This window comes from Cnephaeus nilssonii (genome assembly GCF_951640355.1).
Source record: "Cnephaeus nilssonii genome assembly, chromosome: 2".
Taxonomy (NCBI): Eukaryota; Metazoa; Chordata; class Mammalia; order Chiroptera; family Vespertilionidae; genus Cnephaeus; species Cnephaeus nilssonii.
This window is the reverse complement of record NC_137073.1, coordinates 109544742-109565070: the sequence shown is the minus strand read 5'-3', so window position 1 is coordinate 109565070 and position 20329 is coordinate 109544742. Positions and strand designations below refer to the sequence as shown.

Below are 20329 nucleotides of genomic sequence, written 5' to 3'. Positions count from 1 at the left end.
TAATCTCTTAATTTTGTTTTTACCGGTGTCGGGAGGACAGAATCTGTATGGTTTCAAAGAATTCTAAAGATTTTTCTGATACCCTGATACTCATGCCCCCCACTCTGCAATCCTTAAGGGGAAGTATCTTTCCAATTGAGGATAATTGTGTGCGTTTTCCAAAAATAAAGAATTATAAGATGTTCCACATGGATTACTTTAGTGCAGTGGTCGGCAAACCGCGGCTCGAGAGCCACATACGGCTCTTTGGCCCCTTGAGTGTGGCTCTTCCACAAAATACCACGGCCTGGGTGAGTCTATTTTGAAGAAGTGGCGTTAGAAGAAGTTTAAGTTTAAAAATTTTGGCTCTCAAAAGAAATTTCAATCGTTGTACTGTTGATATTTGGCTCTGTTGACTAATGAGTTTGCCAACCATTGGTTTAGTGCATTTAAAATTTGACTCAAACTTTGATACACTCTCGGTTGACTTTCAGGAATAAACTGCCAGGCAGACGGGAAAGCAGAGTTTGGGAATGTCCGTCTACTTCACTGTTATCTGGGGCCTCCAGCTCTCAATGTAGAGGCAGATGGGGAAGCCAGATTAAATGTTGGGTGAACTTGTCCACTGCTTCTACCTTGACCTCTAGCTCTGGGTGAGAGTGAACGCCTTCTCTCCTAGATATACGACAGGGATTTTCTGTAGTTGTTGGGAAAGTCTGGTTTCTGTTACAGTCATTTATGTCTAAAAGATAGGGATTCTTTTCCCTAAACATAACCATAATCCCCATTATCTGTTATTTGAAAATGAGCAATAATCCCTTCATAATATCCAGTCAGCTTTCAAAAATCTCCATTTCTTTTTCTCCTTCTCTTTTTGGTTTGTTGGTTTGAATTAAGCCTCATTTGTATGTTGGGTTTGTTTTACATATCCTTTAAGTCTCCTAATCTATAGGCCTTTTCTCTTTCTCTCTCTCTCTCTCTCTCTCTCTCTCTCTCTCTCTCTCTCTCTCTCCATCTCTCTCTCTATCTCAATCTCTATCTCTTTTCTTTTGCAATTTGTTCCCCACAATCTGGATTTTGCTGATTCCATTTCTCTACTGTTGCTTAGCGTTGTTCTCTATCCCTGGGACCAACTCCTTTAGACTCACAAAAATCCTTTCTTTTGTTTCCAAATGGGACAGAGCTACATGATGAGTCCCAGGTGTATGTATAACTAGAATTGTCTGCAAAATGGGCATAAAGATACACGTAAGGCTTTATAATTCTAAACCCTTCTCCCTTCCTAGAAAGGACCCACTGGTGTCTATAAAGACTTTACCGAGCTGGTTCATTATTATGAAGACGATGAGTGCATGTAGAATAAATGTATTCCTGGTGAAGGAGCACAGATATGGAAGAGAATTCAGCGTTTTTAGGTTTACAAAGAGAGTAGAAAAATATTAAAAGCTGATTTTATAAAATCAAAGGAAATGTAGAAACTAGGGACTAAGGGAGAACTTGGCCGCCTGCTCGGCCTCCTCCCCCACCCCCAGGCTTGTCGATGGGACCTCCTGACTCTGACTTCTCACTATGGCACCGCCTCCACCTGGTGCGGACAGCAGCTCAGTCCAGTTCTACAGCCGCAGCTCCCTTCCGGTCTCCCTGCCTCCCCCCTCCCCCTAGGGACTCGCCCTTTTCCGATGGGCGCTTTCACATGGAAACTGTATGATCTTCCTAAGACTCAACTCTGAGCTTATCCCCACATTGCTTTCGGAGTACCGGTCATGTCTTGTGTGGCTCCTGCTTCTCTCTTTCCATCTCATGTCTCACCACCTCCCCTCATGTCTTCCTCTTCCCTGGAACCCCTCTTCCCTCCTGTCTTACCTTGGATGTCACTTCCTCCAGGAAGCCTTTCAGCCCAGGACTTAGGGGGCTCCCTTGGCATTCTCCACCTCCTCCGGCCAGCTGTAAGTTTCATGAAAGCAGAGGACCGTTTTGTTGGGCACTTCACCCCTGGGGACTGGCAGCAATCATTTTCTGAGACCCCAGAGAGGCTTCGGTTATTTTTTCTTGCTTGTTAAAATATATTTTTATTAATTTTAGAGAGAGAGGGAGAGAATCATCGATGCGTGAGAACCACGAATCGGCTGCCTCCTTCACTCCCCTGACTGAGGATCAAGCCCACAATCCGGGCGTGTGCCCTGACCAGGAATCGAACCAGCAACCTCGTGGTGCATGGGTCGATGCTCAACCACCTGAGCCACACAGGTCAAGGCAATCTTCCATTATTTTAGAATCACGAAAGCCTCCACTTTCATGTAAAAACCTATGATACGCTGCATAGCACTTTTCAGGGAGGTTAGCATAGCAGAGGAGAGTTCCAGTTGCAAGGTGACCCAGCTTCTCCTGGAACTATGCCCCGGCTTCCCTGGGCAGAATCAGACCAGAAGAGCCAACATTTGGACTCCTGACGTAGAGAAATATTGCACCCTGCTGCCGATTGATGCGGCTGGCTTTTTTTGTTTTTTCTTTTTTCTTTTTGACTAGGCAGAGAGAGCTTTGCCATGCTTTTGCTGGAAAGATTCCCTGATTCAATCTTTCCGTTCCTGCTTGGTGGAGTGCCTGCTAATGCCACGGCATGCAGGTCTGCCCGAGGGCGTGTGTGCCCTGAAAACACAGCCTTGCACGGGAGGGCCTGGGTGCCAGCTAGTTGGCTTCCCGGATAGGCATTTCCGGATGTGAGGAAAGATGTGCTCTGGCACCCCCAGCTCCAACTGGTATGCACGCACACACACACTCACACACACTCACACACACACACACACACACACACACACACTTACCCACACACACACTTACACACACACACTCACATACACTCACACACTCACACACACACACTCACTCACACACACTCACACTCACGCACACACTCATGCACACACACACACACACGCACACACTCACACACACTCACACTCACACACACTCACACACACGCGCGCACTCACACACGCACACATTCACACACACACACACATTCACACACACGCACACACACACGCACACACTCACACACACATACACTCACACACACGCACACACACACACACTCCACACTTTCTCCCTCGGGCGGCAGATCAGCTGTTCCAGTTGGGCCACTGGTTACCCTGCAGCCGGACAGCTGGCTCTCGCTGGCTCTCAAGGAGAGGGAGGGCGTGGGTGCCTGCCCTGGACTGAGCGCAGCCCTTAGAAATAGAACAGCGCGTGTCTGCTGGTTTCTTCCCATCCTGGGCATCGCTAGCAGGTGTCCGGTGACACGCACAGAGCGAGATGCACCCCAGCGCACCCCCACCCCCACCCCGAGGTCCCAGAGCTGCCAGGGCGCCCCGTTCCAGGAAAGGAACCCGAGACGGCGCCTGTCACCAACACGCGAGTCACATGCCTCCCTGCTCTCCCGGAGGGCCTCGGGGTGCCAAGGCCAGGGGAGGAAATGTCACCGAGAATGCCGCCTGGGCACCAGAAGCAAAATACAGCCCCCCCACCCCCACCCCCACCCCCACCCCACCCCACCCCGGAAGCTGGACGAGGGGCACTCACGGCTCCGGGACGGCGCGGCCTCGGGGGTGAGGGCGGCACGGAGATGGAGCCGCGGCCACGGGAGACCCCGGCGCCGCTTGGGAGACCCACGGGGCGGGGGGGAGGGGGGGGGTGGCGGACTTGCCAGCTGCTTCCTGGTGCCTCTCCGGGGTGTGGCTCCCGGGGTGCGTCCCCCTGTGTGTGACCTGCAAGCCCTGGCCTCGCAGGTGCCCGGAGCCCGTTCAGCGAGGCCGCGATCAGACGGGGCTGCGGGGCCAGGAGGTCTGGCTTCCCGGCAGCTGCTGGCAGCTCCTCCGCGTCTCGGAGGACGCGGTTCCTAATAAATGTGATCAGAGGCGACGTGTCCGGCAGCCTGGCGAGGGGCGCTCGTTTGCAAATGTGGGCGATTTCGCGTCTCCTAATGGAAACGTCACCAGCCTCCGCGCCTTCGCCGTGTTCCCGTGCACAAACGCCCGCCTCCGCCTCCCCGTCCCGCTCCGAGCTCTCCCGCCGGTGCATGGCTCTGCCCGTGGCCCGCGGAGTCCAGCCTGGTGGGCACCCTCGGGCACAGCCGGCCTGGCGCTGCCTGTGGCTCCTGCTCTCTGCATGCGCTTTGCCATCGCCCCTGACCGCCAAGCCCGGGGTGGCCGGAACGCGCGTGTACAGGTTATTACCGTCCCCCACGCTCCCCTCTCCTCCTGCCCCGCCCCCCGAGTGTGGCTCACCCACCCCGCACTGCTGTGCCCGCCCAACTCTGCGCTCCCCACGGGCCCAGCCTGGAGAGCCAGCCGGGGCTGTGGTTCCAGCCTGGGCCTGGGCCTGGCACAGAGTACGCGCTCAATACATCTGTCTCCAAGGAGCCAGGTGTGGTGACCCAAGAGAAATGCAAAACGTCCCTGTTTTCTTATTCATCAGCTCCGCCGTCAGAAGACAGACTCACTGCCCAGGGGCTCGCACACCCCTGCAGGGCCGCTGGGAGCGCCCAGAACCCTGAGCCAACAGCAGGTCCGCGGTGAGTGTGGTGAGGGCCCGTGGGAATGTTCCCAGGCCGCACAGCGTGAGGAGGGGCGTGTCTGTGCAGCGTGGACTTCTCCCATTCATCTCACTCTCACACTTGACCTCCCTACTTGAAATACTTGGCATTTCTGCTCATTGGAGAGTTGGTGCACGGCATTCCTGAGGCATTCACATGGGCGCTGGCTTCCTGAGGCTGGGTTCACTTCTCAGGGGCACGACCTTTACTTCCCGGGCAGACCTGTGCTTGCCCTGACGGCATCTGCCCTGTGTTGTCGAGCTTCGTTCCCTTCCGTGTCCTCACTGCACGGGGCTCTGGGTCACGCACGGTCACTGTTGCCCAGTTGAGGTCATTCATTCATTCATTCATTTAGTATGGCGCCCCTCCACGCAGGGTGCTGGGTGCTGAGGAAGGGGGTCTCAAATCTCCTAAACATGGACTCCAGCCCCGGGTCTCCCTCCTCTGCGGGAGAGGCCTGAGAACATTCCCACCGGCTAACATTCCCATGCGCCTGTGCTGATCCCTGTTTGGGTCAAGATCGCAAACTTTCCAGACTCGTGTCTGCACAGTTGCAGCACTGGCTAGCTCTGGGGGAAGTCGCGCCGGCATTCAAGGTTCATTTGTGGAGTGGAAAGAATAGTCGTGGTAGCAATAGAACACTTGTCATCCATGCCCAATGGGGGACCCCAAAGGGAGCTCGTGGCAACCATGGCTGTGGGGGGTTAGGTGCACGGTAGGCGCTGCCCCAATGTGAGCGATGGCTGCCACTCTTACTCCACGTCAGTACAGTCAACATCAAGGTTAAAGGCCTGTGGCTTCCCTGCTAGAGAGTATCCGGTGTGAGGCCTTTCTCACCTGGGCATCTGGGGTCCATCTGGGGTCCAATCTGGGGTGGATCCTTTCCTCATCTTGGCCAGGTCGGCTGGTGGCATTCTCCTTGGCCAAGCCTTGGCTCTGTACTCATCGGTAGCCTGTTTCAGAGGTCGCATTGCTTGTCCGTTCACCTCCTTTCAGCCGACTTGCTCCTCCCTAAGTCATGCTCGTGGCAGCTTGTCAGTGTTTCTAGACAAGAAAACTGCTTGGAGATGACCCCGAGGAAACAATCGAGGTCACTATATTTTTCTGCGTTAGAACAAAAAAACCATTTGCCAAGAAAGCTCGTGACGTTGCAAGGTTGGGAGAACTTCATTTGTCGTAAATGGAACCCGTTTCGAGTTAGTGTGTTAGAGCAGAGCTTGAAAGTGCTTTGCGGAAGGCCGTGGGGAAGCTTTCCTTCGGCCACGCCTCGCCACGAGCCACTGGTGTCATTCTGTGCATCGTTGAACGTCTTGTTTCGTGGCCTTCCTCTCCGAGCCTGGAGCTCCTCAGCCACGGCTAAGCCCCAGTTTCAGGCATTTAATTCTGGCTTTTCGATAACAGACTTGGTTTCCAAGGGTGTTTGCAGATCCCCTGTGGGATCATGGTCTCTACAGTCAAGGTTCCCTAGCAGTCAGATGTGTGCAAATTAGAAACAGCGCCACGTGGTTCCCTGAGCCTGGGACAGAGCCTGGCACATGGTAACTCTCCATAATTCGCTGTCAGTGTCTGAGAACATTGGTGTTGCCATTCCGATTGTGTTACTCTCTCCCACCTTAAAGTAGCAAAATGATCATCTTGATTGCAGATGTATCCTTTGATTGGTCAGTGACATTTTTTAATTTCACCTGCATGAGAATTGCTAGCAGTTAAGTAAGCATAAAAGACAGGCCGCTCGTTGAAAGGACATACTTGTTATTCCTTCTGCTACATCGTTATTATCTGTGTTTTACAGACCAGGAAACTTCCCAAGGTCTCCCTGCCAGCAAGTGCTGAGTCGGAATTCACACTCAGATCCGTTTGTCACTAAAGCCCCCTCTCTCAGTGAGGCCATGCAACCCCTAATGGGGTGTGGCCTCGACACCATTTGTACGGGATCAGTTTATAATGCGAAAGTGCATCTGTTGTCTTAATTTGCGCCTCTGATAAAAAGCCTATTCTCCACATGAGCAAAGTATGGTCCACACTTTTCTCACACTTGTGCACTTAACTTATGCCGTGTGTGGTTGAGCATTCGGTTATTTGGTGAGAATATGACTTCTTTACTCAACAAAAGAACTTTTTGAGGGTGGGAGCCACTGTTAGAATACACTGAGTGAGTGGCCAGATTATTATGATCTCTGAATGCATAATAATCTGGCCACTCAGTTATATATATTAGAGGCTCGGTGCATGAATTCGTGCATGGGTGGGGTCCAGCTAGCCTAGCCAGGGGGGAGGGGACATGGGCGGTTGGCCAGCCTGCCTGCTGGTCGAACTCCTGGTCGAGGGGACAATTTGCATATTAGCCTTTTATTATATAGGATATACACTGAGTGGCCAGATTATTATGCGTTCAGACATCATAATAATCTGGCCACTCAGTGTATTTGCATCCCAGCACTAGTGGCGGTGATGAGCTCTTGTTGTAGTAGATGTTACATAAAGAAGCCATGGATATGTGCGTTGGGTACAGCTGCTGAATTAGTCTCACCCGCTGAATCTGCAGACTTTGTCATTCATCCTCTATTCTCCAAATACCTATTGAGTCTCTACTGTGAAAGCCACTGGGCATATAGAAATAGAGACCATCATGTGTATTTATAGTTGAAGAACCAGAACCTGGAAAGCCATAAGCTGATAGGGCATTGCGGAAGGAGTAAAGATGAATTAAAGGCATTACTTTTTTTTTTTTTTTCAGAGTTCAGCTTTTTATTGAACGTGTTACAAAAGAGGTTTAGTCAAAAAGACCAAAAGCCTATGTCATCATCAGATTCCTCAGATTCTTCTTTCTTTGCTTCCACTTTGTCCTCCTCAGCTGGGGCGGCTGGGGTGGAGGGGACAGAACCTCCTGCTGGTGCAGCCCCAGCTGCTGGGCAGGTCCCCCAGCCCCTTCATCACAGAGGAGGCTCCTGATGTTGACATTGGCCAGAGCCTTTGCAGACAAGCTTGGCCCGAAAGGCTCCCATTCACACTGGCTGCTTTAACGAGGGCATGGATCTTATTCTCCCCGACCCTCACCTCATCATCCTGAAGGATGACGGCTGAGTAGATGCAGGTGAGCTCCCAGACCACGGACTACAAGGAATCTCTTTCTATTTTTTAAATACTTCCCATAATGACATTTTGCTGTAGAATTCCTGATACAGTTTGTTTTCATTATTCTGAAAATATTTGAGTCTTCAGTAATACCTTTGACAATAAAATAGAACCTAATAAAACAGCGAAGTAGATTTTTCAACTGGCTGAACATTTGGACCTATTGCGGGCTTAAGGCTCCATCTCAACTTGGGAAGATGCCTGGTAAAGTACCTGGTGGATTTATTTTAAATCCTGTTCTGTTCCTTTTTTTTTTTTTTTTTTTAATCAGCAACTTAAAGACCTAGCTCCTTATTACGCTTATACATGGTGTTTTTCGATGACATAAGTCCCCCCAAGGTAGTTTCTACCACATGTCTATGATCATGATTAAAAATTACTTCAATAGGCTGCGATGCTGGATGGAAACCAACAAGATGAAATTGAGCAGGGAGTAAACGTTCATTCCCGCTTTTAGACTCAAAAGGCAATTTCGCAATTGCAGGATGGGGAGCAGCTGAGCTTGGCAGCCGTTCCTGGGACTAAAAGCTCAGTATGAACCCACAGTGGGATGTGGTGGCTAACAAGAATAAATACAGTCGTGTGCTTCCTCGGTAGAATTAGTAGTTCACTGTACCGGTCACACTGCATCGGGAGTCATTTGTTTAGTTCCGAGAACATTCAGGAGCAACTTTGACAAAGCCGAGTAGCTGCTAAGAGGGTGTTGAATCCAATCCAAGACACATTTATTGGACTCCGGTGTGGGGCAGGCCGTTTGCTAACCAGTGTGGAGGAGAATGATGGGAAGAGACTGCCAGTCTCGCCTCAAGGAGTTGAACATTTAAAGAGAGAGGCCGGCAGGTACATACATGACTGTAAAACGAAGCAGACGGTGAAGCCAAGAAGCACAAAAGAAGTGCTGTGGGAATTCAGGAGCTGGACCAGCGGTAGAATTTCCACAGGACAGCGGAATCCTTAAAAGCAACGAGGCAGAGACAGGGAAACTCAAGGCAGGTCTAGACTTCCTGGAAGAGTAGGGTAGGACTTAGTAGGAAATGAAGCTGAGAAAGAAGGTGTAGACCGGAGCATAGGGCACTGACTGGCAGGCAGTGGGAGGGACTATAAATTGGGGAGCATCTGGAAATAATGACAGGTGAGGACCAGTTGAAGAAATGAGGTGCGCTGAGTCTGAAGAAAAGAACACCAAGGTCCCCCTGGGAATGTGGACCAGACTTACCTGTGTTCCTCCAGAAGCAAACGTTTATCTCAGGGGAAGAGGGTTATAAGGAACCAGACTTCAGTTCTTTTTAAGAAATCAAAGCTGCCCAACAATGACTAGCTAGTCTTGGCGAAGGTGAGTGCCATTGTGGGTAGGCTGAGCGGAAGTTTGAAGCCGACGCTCTGCAGGGAATGTGGGGAGGGGTGCTGTGGCTTCCGCAAGAGCCCTGGGGGTTCTAGGAATGACCCACGGCCTCCCAGCATGTGGTGATCCATTGCTGAGTTTTCTTTCTTCTTCGTTAGGTTTTCCATGAGTATAGCAGCCTCTGGGTAAAGCTGGCAAGTCTTGACTCTCCAGTTCAATGAGATGTCGGACTCCCTCAACCCAGGCAGCCCCGTGCTTTGACAGTAGCCACTCATCATCATTGCTTTGCTTTCCAACACATGCACTACCCTTTTCTAGCGTGGCGGCCCTTTCAAATACGAAATGAACAGATTTTTGCGAGAATTCCCCATTAGGTGAATGAAATGCAAATCAACAACTGATCCAGGTCCAGTGCAAAGAAGACTTAATTCATAAAGAATCTCCAGGGCAGTAGGTGTAGAGTTTACACAGTGGGTTCTGGAGACGCAAAGACTTGAGTTCGAATGCCAGCAATGCCAGTTACTAGCTGTGTGATCCCAGGCAAGTGGTGTGATCTCCCTGCTTCCTGGTCTATCGATGGGGATTGACCATTGTTGGGCCCGACCCACAGGTGGTTTGGGTGGGTTAAGGGAGATAAAGCACTCAGCTGGTGCCTGGCAGTATAGGATCCAGTTACACTTACCGAGTTCCCACATTTCACAGCGGTGTTCCAAGGAGCCCTTCAGAGCTAAAAGAATTCTTTACAAAACGAAAACATCACCATCGTCATGGCTAATCTATATGTGCCAGATATTGTTCTGAGGCATCACACGTTGAACTCATTTAATCCTCAGAACAACCCTATAAAGTAAATACTGTTATGATCTCTCATTTACTGAGAGGTCACCTATCTTGACCAGTCCAAGCTAATACATGAGGGAGCCCAGGTTCAAACCAAGCAAACTATCGAGGTTATTTCAACCATTTCCTAACAACTTCACATTTGGGAGACAAATATCCCTACTTTCTTCCCAGTTTCATTCCAAATACTCTGCTGTATAATTTCAAGCTATTTTATTTGTTCAGGGCTGTTTCACACTAATATCTTTTTAAGTCTTACTTATTACACTAAAACACGAGGGCCCTAATGATCATGTCTTTGGCCAGAGCATTGAGAAGTTCCTTAATAAAAGTAGAGTGATGCATAAATAAGTGAAAAAAATTAATTATAGAAGCAGTTAATTTTTAAAAATATATATTTTTATTGATTTTAGAGAGGAAGGGAGAGGGAGAGAGAAATGGAAACTTCAATGATAAGAGAGAATCATTGATTGATCAGCTGCCTCCTGCACACACCCTACTGGGGATCAAGCCCAAAACCTGGGCATGTGCCCTGACTGGGAATCGAACCGTGACCTCCTGGTTCATAGGTCGTCACTCAACCACTGAGCCACACCAGCTGGGCTCTCTTTCTCTGTCTTATCATGTAGTGTTTCCAGATATTCCTCAAATGTACCCACCCACTAGCTGTTTTCAAACACTGGTGGCTGCATCATTGCCCACCCTACCCATAAATTCCAAGTTAAAGAATAATCTTACCAATCCAATCCATGCTACATCCGTCTCACATCAACCAAACACCATGTCCACATCCTTTCTCTGACACCCTCCTAGATCCCTGAAGACTATTCAGGATAAGTGAAGTTTGATGTAAGGGACTGCCCCTAATTTTCTTTGGAGAATTTTTTGGGAATTCCTAAATACCCCTGGGGCGGTAAAATCAAGATATGAAGCCAAGACTCACATAGAAACTATGTACATAAATATTACAAAACTAAAGGAGAATATGTGGAAATAACTCCTGTCTGTAGAAGGGAAAGACCTGTGAGTGTTGCCCTACTGCTGGTGGAATATACCAAGAATAATCCATCCCATTGTCGGGCCCAAAAATGCAGCTTTTCCTGTTCCAGCGGGAGAGTGTTCTCTCACCTGCAGTGAGGCCGAGGTGAAGGTTGGGGGTGGGGGGAACCGAGTTTACCACAGACCTTTCCACTCTGTGAAGCGATACTGTGTTCATTGTTTGGGTCAGGTGGCTGGGAGCGTAACCTCCCACTCTGTGGGTGCAACTATTCCTTTATAGATTAGATAAGAACAACTGATGAACTTTTAAACATTGAGAAAACTAATCAGAACTGAAAGGGAGGAGGGCTCTTGGCCACAGCCCCATAAATATGCCGACTGAGATGAAAGCACCTACTGAACTTTTCTCCGCCCCATACCTCTTGCTCTTTAATCTCCCTTTCTTTCTCTTTCTCTTTCCCTTTCCTCTCTCCTCCTATCTGTCAATGTCTCAACTCTCTTATCGCCACAATCTTCTCTTCCTTCTCTGATCAACTCCAACTCTATCCTCAAAGACTTAATTTTGCACACTCCCTTAACTGGCCAAAACTTGGACTTACATTTTTAAAATTTTATTCTTTTATACAAATACTTTCTGGATTTAATTTGGAAAAAAAGCTGTGGTGAGCACATTTTATTCTCACTTGTGAGAGGCCCAGTGCACGACATTCATGCACTTGGGGGGGGGGGGCGGTGTCCCTCAGCCTGGCCTGTGCCCTCTGGCAGTCCAAGACCCCTAGGGGGATGTCCGCCTGCCAGTTTAGGCCTGCTGCAGAAGCCGGCTCGCTGCTCCTTAGCACTGCCGCTGCGCTCGCCAGCCGTGAGCCCAGCTTCTGGCTGAGTGATGCTCCCCCTGTGGGAGCGCACTGACCACCAGGGGGCAGCTCCTGCATTGAGAGTCTGCCCCCTGGTGGGCAGTGTGTGTCATAGCGACAAGTCATTCCACCATTCGGTCGATTTGCATATTAGAGTTTTATTATATAGGATAGGATATGTCTTTTAAAAAGATCTCCATTTCAGTTTCAGGCAACAATCTTAACCTCAGTCCATTCAGAGTTGTCAGGTTGGTTCTGCTTCCAGGATCTTTTGGTGGCAAAAAATTGGGGGTGGAGGCAGACATAGGGTCACACAGTGTGTGTACCTCCTTTGGCCCCAGGAATCTCTGCTTTAGCTCTTCTGGGAATCAGGGCCAGGCTGCACTGGGGTGCGTGTGCGTGTGTGTGTGTGTGTGTGTGTGTGTGTAATTTATTTTTTATTGATTTCAGAGAGCAAGGGTGAGGGGAAGAGAGATAGAAACATCAATGAGAGAATCATGGATCAGCTGCCTCCTGCGCACCCCCTTCCAGGGATCGAGCCTGCAACCCCGGCATGTGCCCTGACCGTGACCTCCTGGTTCATAGATCGACACTCAACCACTGAGCCACACTAGCCGGGCCTCATGGGTCTTTAATGTCCATCTGTTGCTTTGAGTTGCTGTGAGGCTTTCCTTCTGTGGGAGACAGACCTTCCGCCGGAAGAACGGGCGCCCCTGGAGGCTGCCGCGTTCTGCAGGCCACTTGCGGCGCCTTTTGCTGAGCTCTGAACAGGTCGGCCCAGCGGGAGCGTCCGGTCCCTTCAGCATCCTGCGGCGAGGACATGCCGTCTCCATCATCATCTTCCTCAGGTCCCTCAGGACCCAGGACATAAAGGCCTTTTCCACCGCGAGGAACACGATGCAAAGCCACAGGGGCTCTTCGGGAGCTGACAGACTCCTCCTCCCGTGGCTGGCTGTAAATCGTGATTCTTTGGGGGAGAAGGGAAGTGGGGGTTAGGTCCCTGGCCCTCCAAGAACGTCCTCTCATTAAATCAAAGGAATTTGCTCTTCCTGCTGTGAAGGGAGTCACCTCACTGTCCCACGGGGGGCGCTGCTCCTGTGGGTGCTGGTGGCTGGCGTGTCTTCCCACAGAGTCTCCTTCCAGAGCCAGGCAGCCCGGTGCAGCCGGGAGCCGGTCTGCTGGGCCCCTCGCCCCGCTGCCCAAGCCGCACTTTGCGCTGCTGTTTTCCGCGGCCCCGGGCTCCTGAGTCTTGGCAGGAGGACAGTGCCTCCTTTGTGCGGTGTGACAATGAGGTAACCGAAGAAAGGGTCCCGGTCCGCGCCTGGCAGCTGTTGCTGATGGGGATGCCAGCTCCTCCTGGCCCGCGCGCCGCTCCCTCTTGCTCTGCTGAGCGCACACAAAGAAGACCAATTGCTCCCGGCTCCTCTTCAGAAGAGCATCTTGTGCGGCGCATTCCGATGCCGTGAGCGAAGGCTGGGCTAATGTGCGGGCCCGTGGGCATCTCAGCCACCGCTCGGCCGGCTTGCGGGCAGCTGTGGCCTGTGCGAGGGCATTTCAGAGCTGGCCTGGGAGCTGGCTGCGAGGAGGAGGAAGAAGGAGGCTGAGCCCGCTGCAAGGCTCTGTTAGGCTGTGATGAGGTCTGACGGATGAAGGCTAGTGTGGATAAAAGCAAAGCTGGGCGCTCAGAGGACCTCAGCGGCCGGTTACCCACCCTGTAGGTGAAGGCGAAGCTCCTTGCTTTGGAGGTACCAGCAGTTAACTTTGGACGGCAGTCTCCCCTCCGCCTCCCTGTAGGAGAGTTCATTTTCAAAGGACGCCCGTAGCCAAGGACAAGGGATCGTCGGCTTGGTCCTACCAGAGTGAGGATAAAAGGTGACTGATGGGACTTTTTCTGCCACGAATACTACTGTCCGCTCCACTGATGTTTTTATTTAACCATCTTCCAAAAGAGAACGTTTCCCTTCACCTTCCCCACCCCCTTCTTTTCACTCGCCAACACTAGCGCTAGAGGGAAGACTTTTGTTGACAAGTTTGAAGGGTCAGATTAAAAAATCAGTTTGCCTGACAATTTGCCTGACCAGCTCAAGCAGTGAGGTTGTAAGGAGGCTTCCCGGTCATTGCAATCCAACCTCATAGAACAAGAGGTGTTAGAGGCCGATGAAATGGCAAGGTCTGTGATGCTAGAAACAGCCACAGCAGGAAGGAAGCCTTGGACAATGTGAAAGTGTTTGTGCTTAATTGACTGCGAATGCCACAGAATCGTTCCCAACTCTTTGTGGACATGGTTTTAACTCTCTTCACTAAGAATCACCGATTACCCACAATTCCAGGAAGCAAACCTTTTCCAAAACTTTTTCCCTCATTACAATGTTCATAGAATTTCTGCTCAGATGAATTGACCAGATACCAGAGATCAGCACGCGCATCTTTGGTCTACACGAGTGAGATGCAGTAAGGCGGCTTCTTGGGTATGCTGAGCACCCAAGGTCATAGGAAGAGAAGATGCTAGAAAGACCAGAGCTCATGGTTCCTTTTTAAAGCCTCTACTATTAACTGAAGGGGTATATATCAGTGTTTGCAAACTTTTCTTTTTGTTTACCAGAACCGACAAATAAAATATAAATGTATTTACACTGTGACCTGGCCACACTCCTACACACACACACACACACACACACACACACACACGGCTTAAATAATGTTTCATAAAACTGAGGCTTACAGAGGTCATACAGTACCAGGGCCAGTAGCGGCATCCAAGTAGTCTAACCTCAGAGCCTGAACTCTTTATCACTGTGACATAATTTTTAAAAAAAGAATGTGCTTCTAAAATACCTTAATCAATAAAGAAATTTTAAAAGAGGAAATAGCTACATCAGCCATTAATATGATGGTTTAAAAATAAAATAAAATTGCCAGCGATTGGCTGGAAGTAACTTGAAATATTGCCTTTTAGATTAAGCCCAGAGGCTATAGCCTGCTTATAAATTGTGATTCAAAATTGAGATGTGATACAATCACTTATTCCCAACAATTTCTAACCTAACTTTTAAAGACTTGCCTGTGTACCAGACGCATAGAATCATAGAACTTGACTTTTTTATTATTTTACAACCTAGTCTATCAGGAGTCCAGAAGGATATACTTTAGTGAAAAGAAGAATACACTACAGGCAGAGATTCCATGGGATTTGTTTCATGCCCACCCTCCTGCCCCTCACTGCCTTGGGCCCTCTTGCTCACTCACCTTCCAGAGGGGTCCCATGTGCACTTGCTCCAGCATTGGGCTGCTGCTTTAGGACACAAGACCCCAGTTTTCGATCTGTAGCTGTAAAGTGTATTGTATTTTTAGAGTTCAACTTTCTTATTGAAAAGAAAGAAAAAAAAAAGACATTACTTTATATTCAAATGAATACGGTACTTGCTAGAACTCACCCTTGAGCCCCTTGCTGTGAGTCTGCCTATCATGAAATTCTAGGAGGACTGAGAACAGGCGGCTTTCATCATCAGATGAGCGTTTGAGAAGCCCACCGTGGAGAAGGAGTACATCTAAAATAAAATAAAAACAGAAACAGAACAATATTCTGGAACCAGCAGCTGCCATCCCCCCTCTTCCGTTGTTTCTGGGCCGGATCCAATGGCCCTGCACGAGTGCTGGAACGCAGTGAGGATGAGAAAGACAGTTCATAACAGACGGCGCCTTCATGAGATTTCATGTTTCAAAGCCAGGACAGGAAGCATTGGAGGACACACTGGTGTGTAGGACATAGGTTCTAGCAGAGGGAGAATAAAATCCATACAAATAACAGAGCCTTGGGAACTTGACATTATTTATGTACTAGAGGCCCGGTGCACGAAATTCGTACAAGGGGCTCAGCCCTTGCAGCCCCAGCTTTATCCGAAGGTTGTCTGGATAGTCGTTCTGCCGTCCAGTCTAATTAGCATATTAGCTCTTTATTATGTTTATGTATTATTCTTTAATACTTGGCTGAATACATATTTTATTTATCCAAGAAGCTATACTAAATATTATGTCAGAAGAAATCTGACTTAAAGTACAGACTTGCAGGCTTCCATGTATATATTTATGAAACACTTTACCCATCTCCGCCTCCAAAAAAACATGAATTTGGTGTACATATGTTGTGCCGAACTGATTGCCAAAAGACTGTCTTCATCAATAAAAAGGCAAATGCATATGAACCCATTTGCATCAAGAAACTCTCTTCCATTCCTGTCTTTTCAAAGTGACTGTGGCCTACAATACCCAGCTCTCTCGGAATAGCTCTACGTCGGGAGCAGTGGGCAGGAGCCTCAGAGAAGGGATGGTGTGAGGATGGACAGGCACACAGAGTAGAAGGTGGGAGGGAAAGAATGCATGGCGGAGGAAGAACGTGCTGCTGCCTGGTACTCCCGGCAGAGATGTGCAGCTTGTTGTGTCCATGCCACTCGCCGGCCGAAGAATTGCAGGCCTCAGTGGTGACGAGCTCAGCCAGTGATGGGAAGGAGAGAGGACCCCTCCTGACGGAAAGTATTTGAAGCAGAGGGAAGACAAGATATGTTTGAGGTGTGGTTCAGACCTGAGGATGAAATGGGGCATGGGATACTCTGAAAACAGATTAGCTCATTTTTAATGCTGAAGTGTTGAAGTAGCGTCATCCCAATAAATGGATACTTACCCCTAGGGCAAGGATTCAAGAAGCCAAGTTCATACACTAAAGCCAGGGTTGGCCTCCTGGTCTGGGGGAGCTGTAATTAGTTTTTTCAGGGGAAGAGGGTACAGTAAACTCAGTCATGTAAGGCCTGGGTTCACGTTCCCACTCCATTTCACTTGGTGTGAACTAAGGCCTCGGAGAGTGACCGAATTGTCTTTTAATCTGCCTTATAGGTTGTGGTTAGAAATAAGAATATATCGGGTGCTAAGCAAGTGCTTACTATGGAAAGTATAAGTGATATGATTCAAATACAAATGAAATCATAAACGGACGTTCCTGGCTTCAATTCCCACACAAGCTCATTACCATTGTATTAAGATTTGGGGGCAAACCCAGCCAGTTAGCTGGCAACCATGGACATGATTTTTTCATACTTTACCTAACTCTAACTATTTTGGTATGAACAGGTCACTACCTAAATGTTAGCATCCGATACTGATCATTTAATTATAATATAACCTTTTCATGTATTTCTAGAAACACCGTTTTAAATAGCACAATGAACTATAATTGGTTAGCCTATAACTGGATTTTACTGTGGTAATGGGAGGAAAAAGTAAGAAGGAAGAAAATAGCTAATGAAACAGGAGAGCCCATAATAGTATCTTTTGAGATGTTTGTGTCCTTTGCATTGTTTTTTCCATCCAGAGAGGCATCAAGATAATGATCCGTTTGACAGGAAACCTTAAAAGTCATGCCTCCTAAGATAACACCTTGCCTGAGGTAAACTGTGAACATGTCCTGAAAGTGAGAAGAATGTTTTACATGACATGAGGTACTCCAGGCCTGTGGAACAAGGTGATGGAAAGCAGGGTCCAAAAATGAGAACCCCACCCAAATACTTCCTTTTTTTTTTTTTTTAATATGTTTTTATTGATTTCAGAGAGGAAGGAAGAGGGAGAGAGAGATAGAAACATCCATGATGAGAGAGAATCATGGATTGGATGCCTCCTGCAAGTCCCCCACTGGGGATCGAGCCAACAACTGGGGCATGTGCCCTTGACCGGAATCAAACCTGTCAGTTTGCAGACCGACGCTCTATCCACTGAGCCAAACCAGCTAGGGCCCAAATACTTCTTTATAAAAGGTTTTGAATAGATGAGATGAAATGAAACAGCAGGGAAGCGATTGGAGAACTTAGGCCTTATAATTCAATTGTACTTTAAATACAAATTGAAGAACCCTAGTTGGTTTGGCTCAGTAGGTAGAGTGTCAGCCTGTGGACTGAAAGGTCCCAGGTTCGATTCCGGTCAAGGGCACATGCCTGGGCTGCGGGCTCAATCCCCAGTAGGGGACGTGCAGGAGGCAGACAACCAATGATTCTCTCTCATCATTGATGTTTCTATTTCTCCCTCTCCCTTCCTCTCTGAAATCAATAAAAATATATTATTAAAAATAATAATTTAATGGCAGTTAATCTGTGTGAGTCACCACAGTGCTTGGATTTGAGATATGCTTAGATTATCCTGCCTGAAAATGTTTGTAAGTCTCTCTTCATCCACGAGCACATACACGTACACACACACACACACACACACACACACACACAACATACTACTTACTATTCACACTCATAGCTTCTCCAACTACTAGTGGTTGGTGTGATGGTAGTGGTAACCGAGGAAAGAATTTTATTGCTTTTTCAAATCATTCGAGAGACACGTGAAATCAACTCTTGAGGCGGAGAACGGGTGATTGTGTGTTTGCGGAGCAGCTGGCACTTAGCCATTCTGTGGCTTTCCCCCTTCGCCTGAGATGCCCTGATTAAATTGGGCGCCAAGTTCTCATAGCATGTATGAAATCCCATTGCCGGGTGGGATGAGCGTAGGGAAGTGTAGAAGGAAATACTGTTCCCATTCCCTTTCGCTGGAGAATCCCCTGGACTGACTTCCTGAAAATCTCCTTCTGTTTGCCTTCACCAGGAATGGCGGCTCTAGATAGAAAGGCGTCGGGGAAGATGGGAATGCGAGCTGTCGTCTATTACATGACTACAACCATCATTGCCGTGGTGATTGGCATAATCATTGTCATCATCATCCATCCTGGGAAGGGCACAAAGGAGAACATGCACCGAGAAGGCAAGGTTATACAAGTGACAGCTGCAGACGCCTTCCTGGACTTGATCAGGTACGTCCTCACCAGCCCGTCCCCTCGGGTCCATTCTGACCACCCAACCCCTCTTATTTGGGGGAGCTAATCAAGCCCTGAAAGTGGGATCCAACTGAACCCGCCTTGCTGGGCTTAAAATGGTCACATCTTTACTTTGTTCTAACAGAACTTAAAGTTAGGATCCATATTCAGTCTTAGGAGGAAGAGGTAAGAAGAGCAAGGAGTGGACATAGATGGATTTTGAGAGCCCTGCTTTTAGGATTTAAATCTGATCGCTCAGTTCCCCTCTCAACCCTTCAGCTCCCCTTGGAATGTTAATAATTCTTTACTTACTTTTCTTAAGTCTTGCTTTTTAAGGCTAGCTTTTATTCAAGTGTAGCCTGTTTATTGGACTCTTCTAATTCAGAACCTGTGATGGGTATTATCATTCATTACACATAACCATTTCTTTCCAAAAGGGACTTTAGAGATCATCTAGTCATTCCTATTTCAAGGTCTTTTTTTTTTTCCTTGTACTGTTTATGAGAAAGGAGTTGGCCGAGCAGTAATAAAAGGTTAAAGGATGACTTCTTTAGCATTGTTTTATGCACTAACCACACACGGATTATAATTGAGTCTTATCTAATATTGAAGCAAACTTGGTGATCGAGTTGGTCTTACATGGAACTATGACATATGTCAAAGTTTGATCCTGGGACCCTCTGCTTGCTCTCTCTGCCCTTGCATCAGTCAGGTCCTGGCAGGAAGCATATGGCATTTTCAAAAGGATCATTGAGAAGGGCTTGCACCGGTGCAGGCAGAGTTAAGGCGACTTACGAGGGATGGTGGGGCACCAGGGGACCAACAGCGATAGGAAGCTGTTTTGTTGAGGGATAAAGGCAGGAGCTGTTACTGGGACTCAGGAAGAGCTGTGGCCTTGGGAAAGGCCCTTGGGAGAGGAGCTATAGCTCTAGGGTGGAGGGAGGGAGCTGCTGCCCGCCCAACCTGTTAGAGAGAGAGCTGGAAGAATATGAACATCCACTTCTCTCTTTCCTACTCTGATCTTTCAGAGCGCCCCCTGGACAAACCCAACAGGAAGCCATAAGAAAACCCACGTGCTATAGTCCTGGGTCAGCCTCCCAGGGCACAGAGCAGCATGGAGAGTGGATCTAGAAGGGCGAATGGAAGATATCCCAGCACAGGCCTCTAAATTCCCACCTGCTTAGCATCCCCCACCCACCACGTAGCCCCACCCAGACTGTCGACCCCAAACCTAGTCCTTTCCTCCCTTTCTTACAAACTTATTGGCTAAGTAACTGGTTTACCAATCCTAGATACCAGCCCAATGGGGATCCCCATTGATCATCTGAAAAAGGATCCTCCTAGAGATTTTATTTCATATGCCAACTCAGCAACCGGGTCTGTGACAGGTAGATTCAACAGAGAGTTGGGGAACAGAGGGCCTCTTTGGCCATACTTCTCAATTCCTACTATGGGTGACTTTGTATGGCCCAGCCCCACAGGGCGTTAATTGCAAAGATCGGAAGATAACAAGCTACCCTATAAATTTCATATCAAGTTGTCACCCAATAGCTATCTCTAATTTAGTTCATACAGTTAATTAAGGCTTTTCACCATTTTTTTTTCTAACTATTTATCCTCAGGTAGTTTGAATTAGACGTATTTTATATATTCTCTTTCAGTACAATTTCTATTCCTTGTTTGAACTGTTGGGATCTTGTCATTCCCAATCTGGTTGATCCATCAGAGTACCATGTGTTCTGCCC

General features: G+C 48.4%; 1 protein-coding gene across 1 annotated transcript in view; it reads left to right on the top strand.

Annotated features, from left to right (window-relative positions):
- The window catches only part of SLC1A3 (solute carrier family 1 member 3), a 73986-nt gene that overhangs the window by 40026 nt on the left and 13631 nt on the right, over positions 1-20329 (top strand). Inside the window, exon 4 of the mRNA XM_079792211.1 lies at positions 18377-18581. Within this exon, the coding sequence (XP_079648337.1) occupies positions 18377-18581 (205 nt within the window). The remainder of the gene's footprint in view (positions 1-18376; positions 18582-20329) is intronic.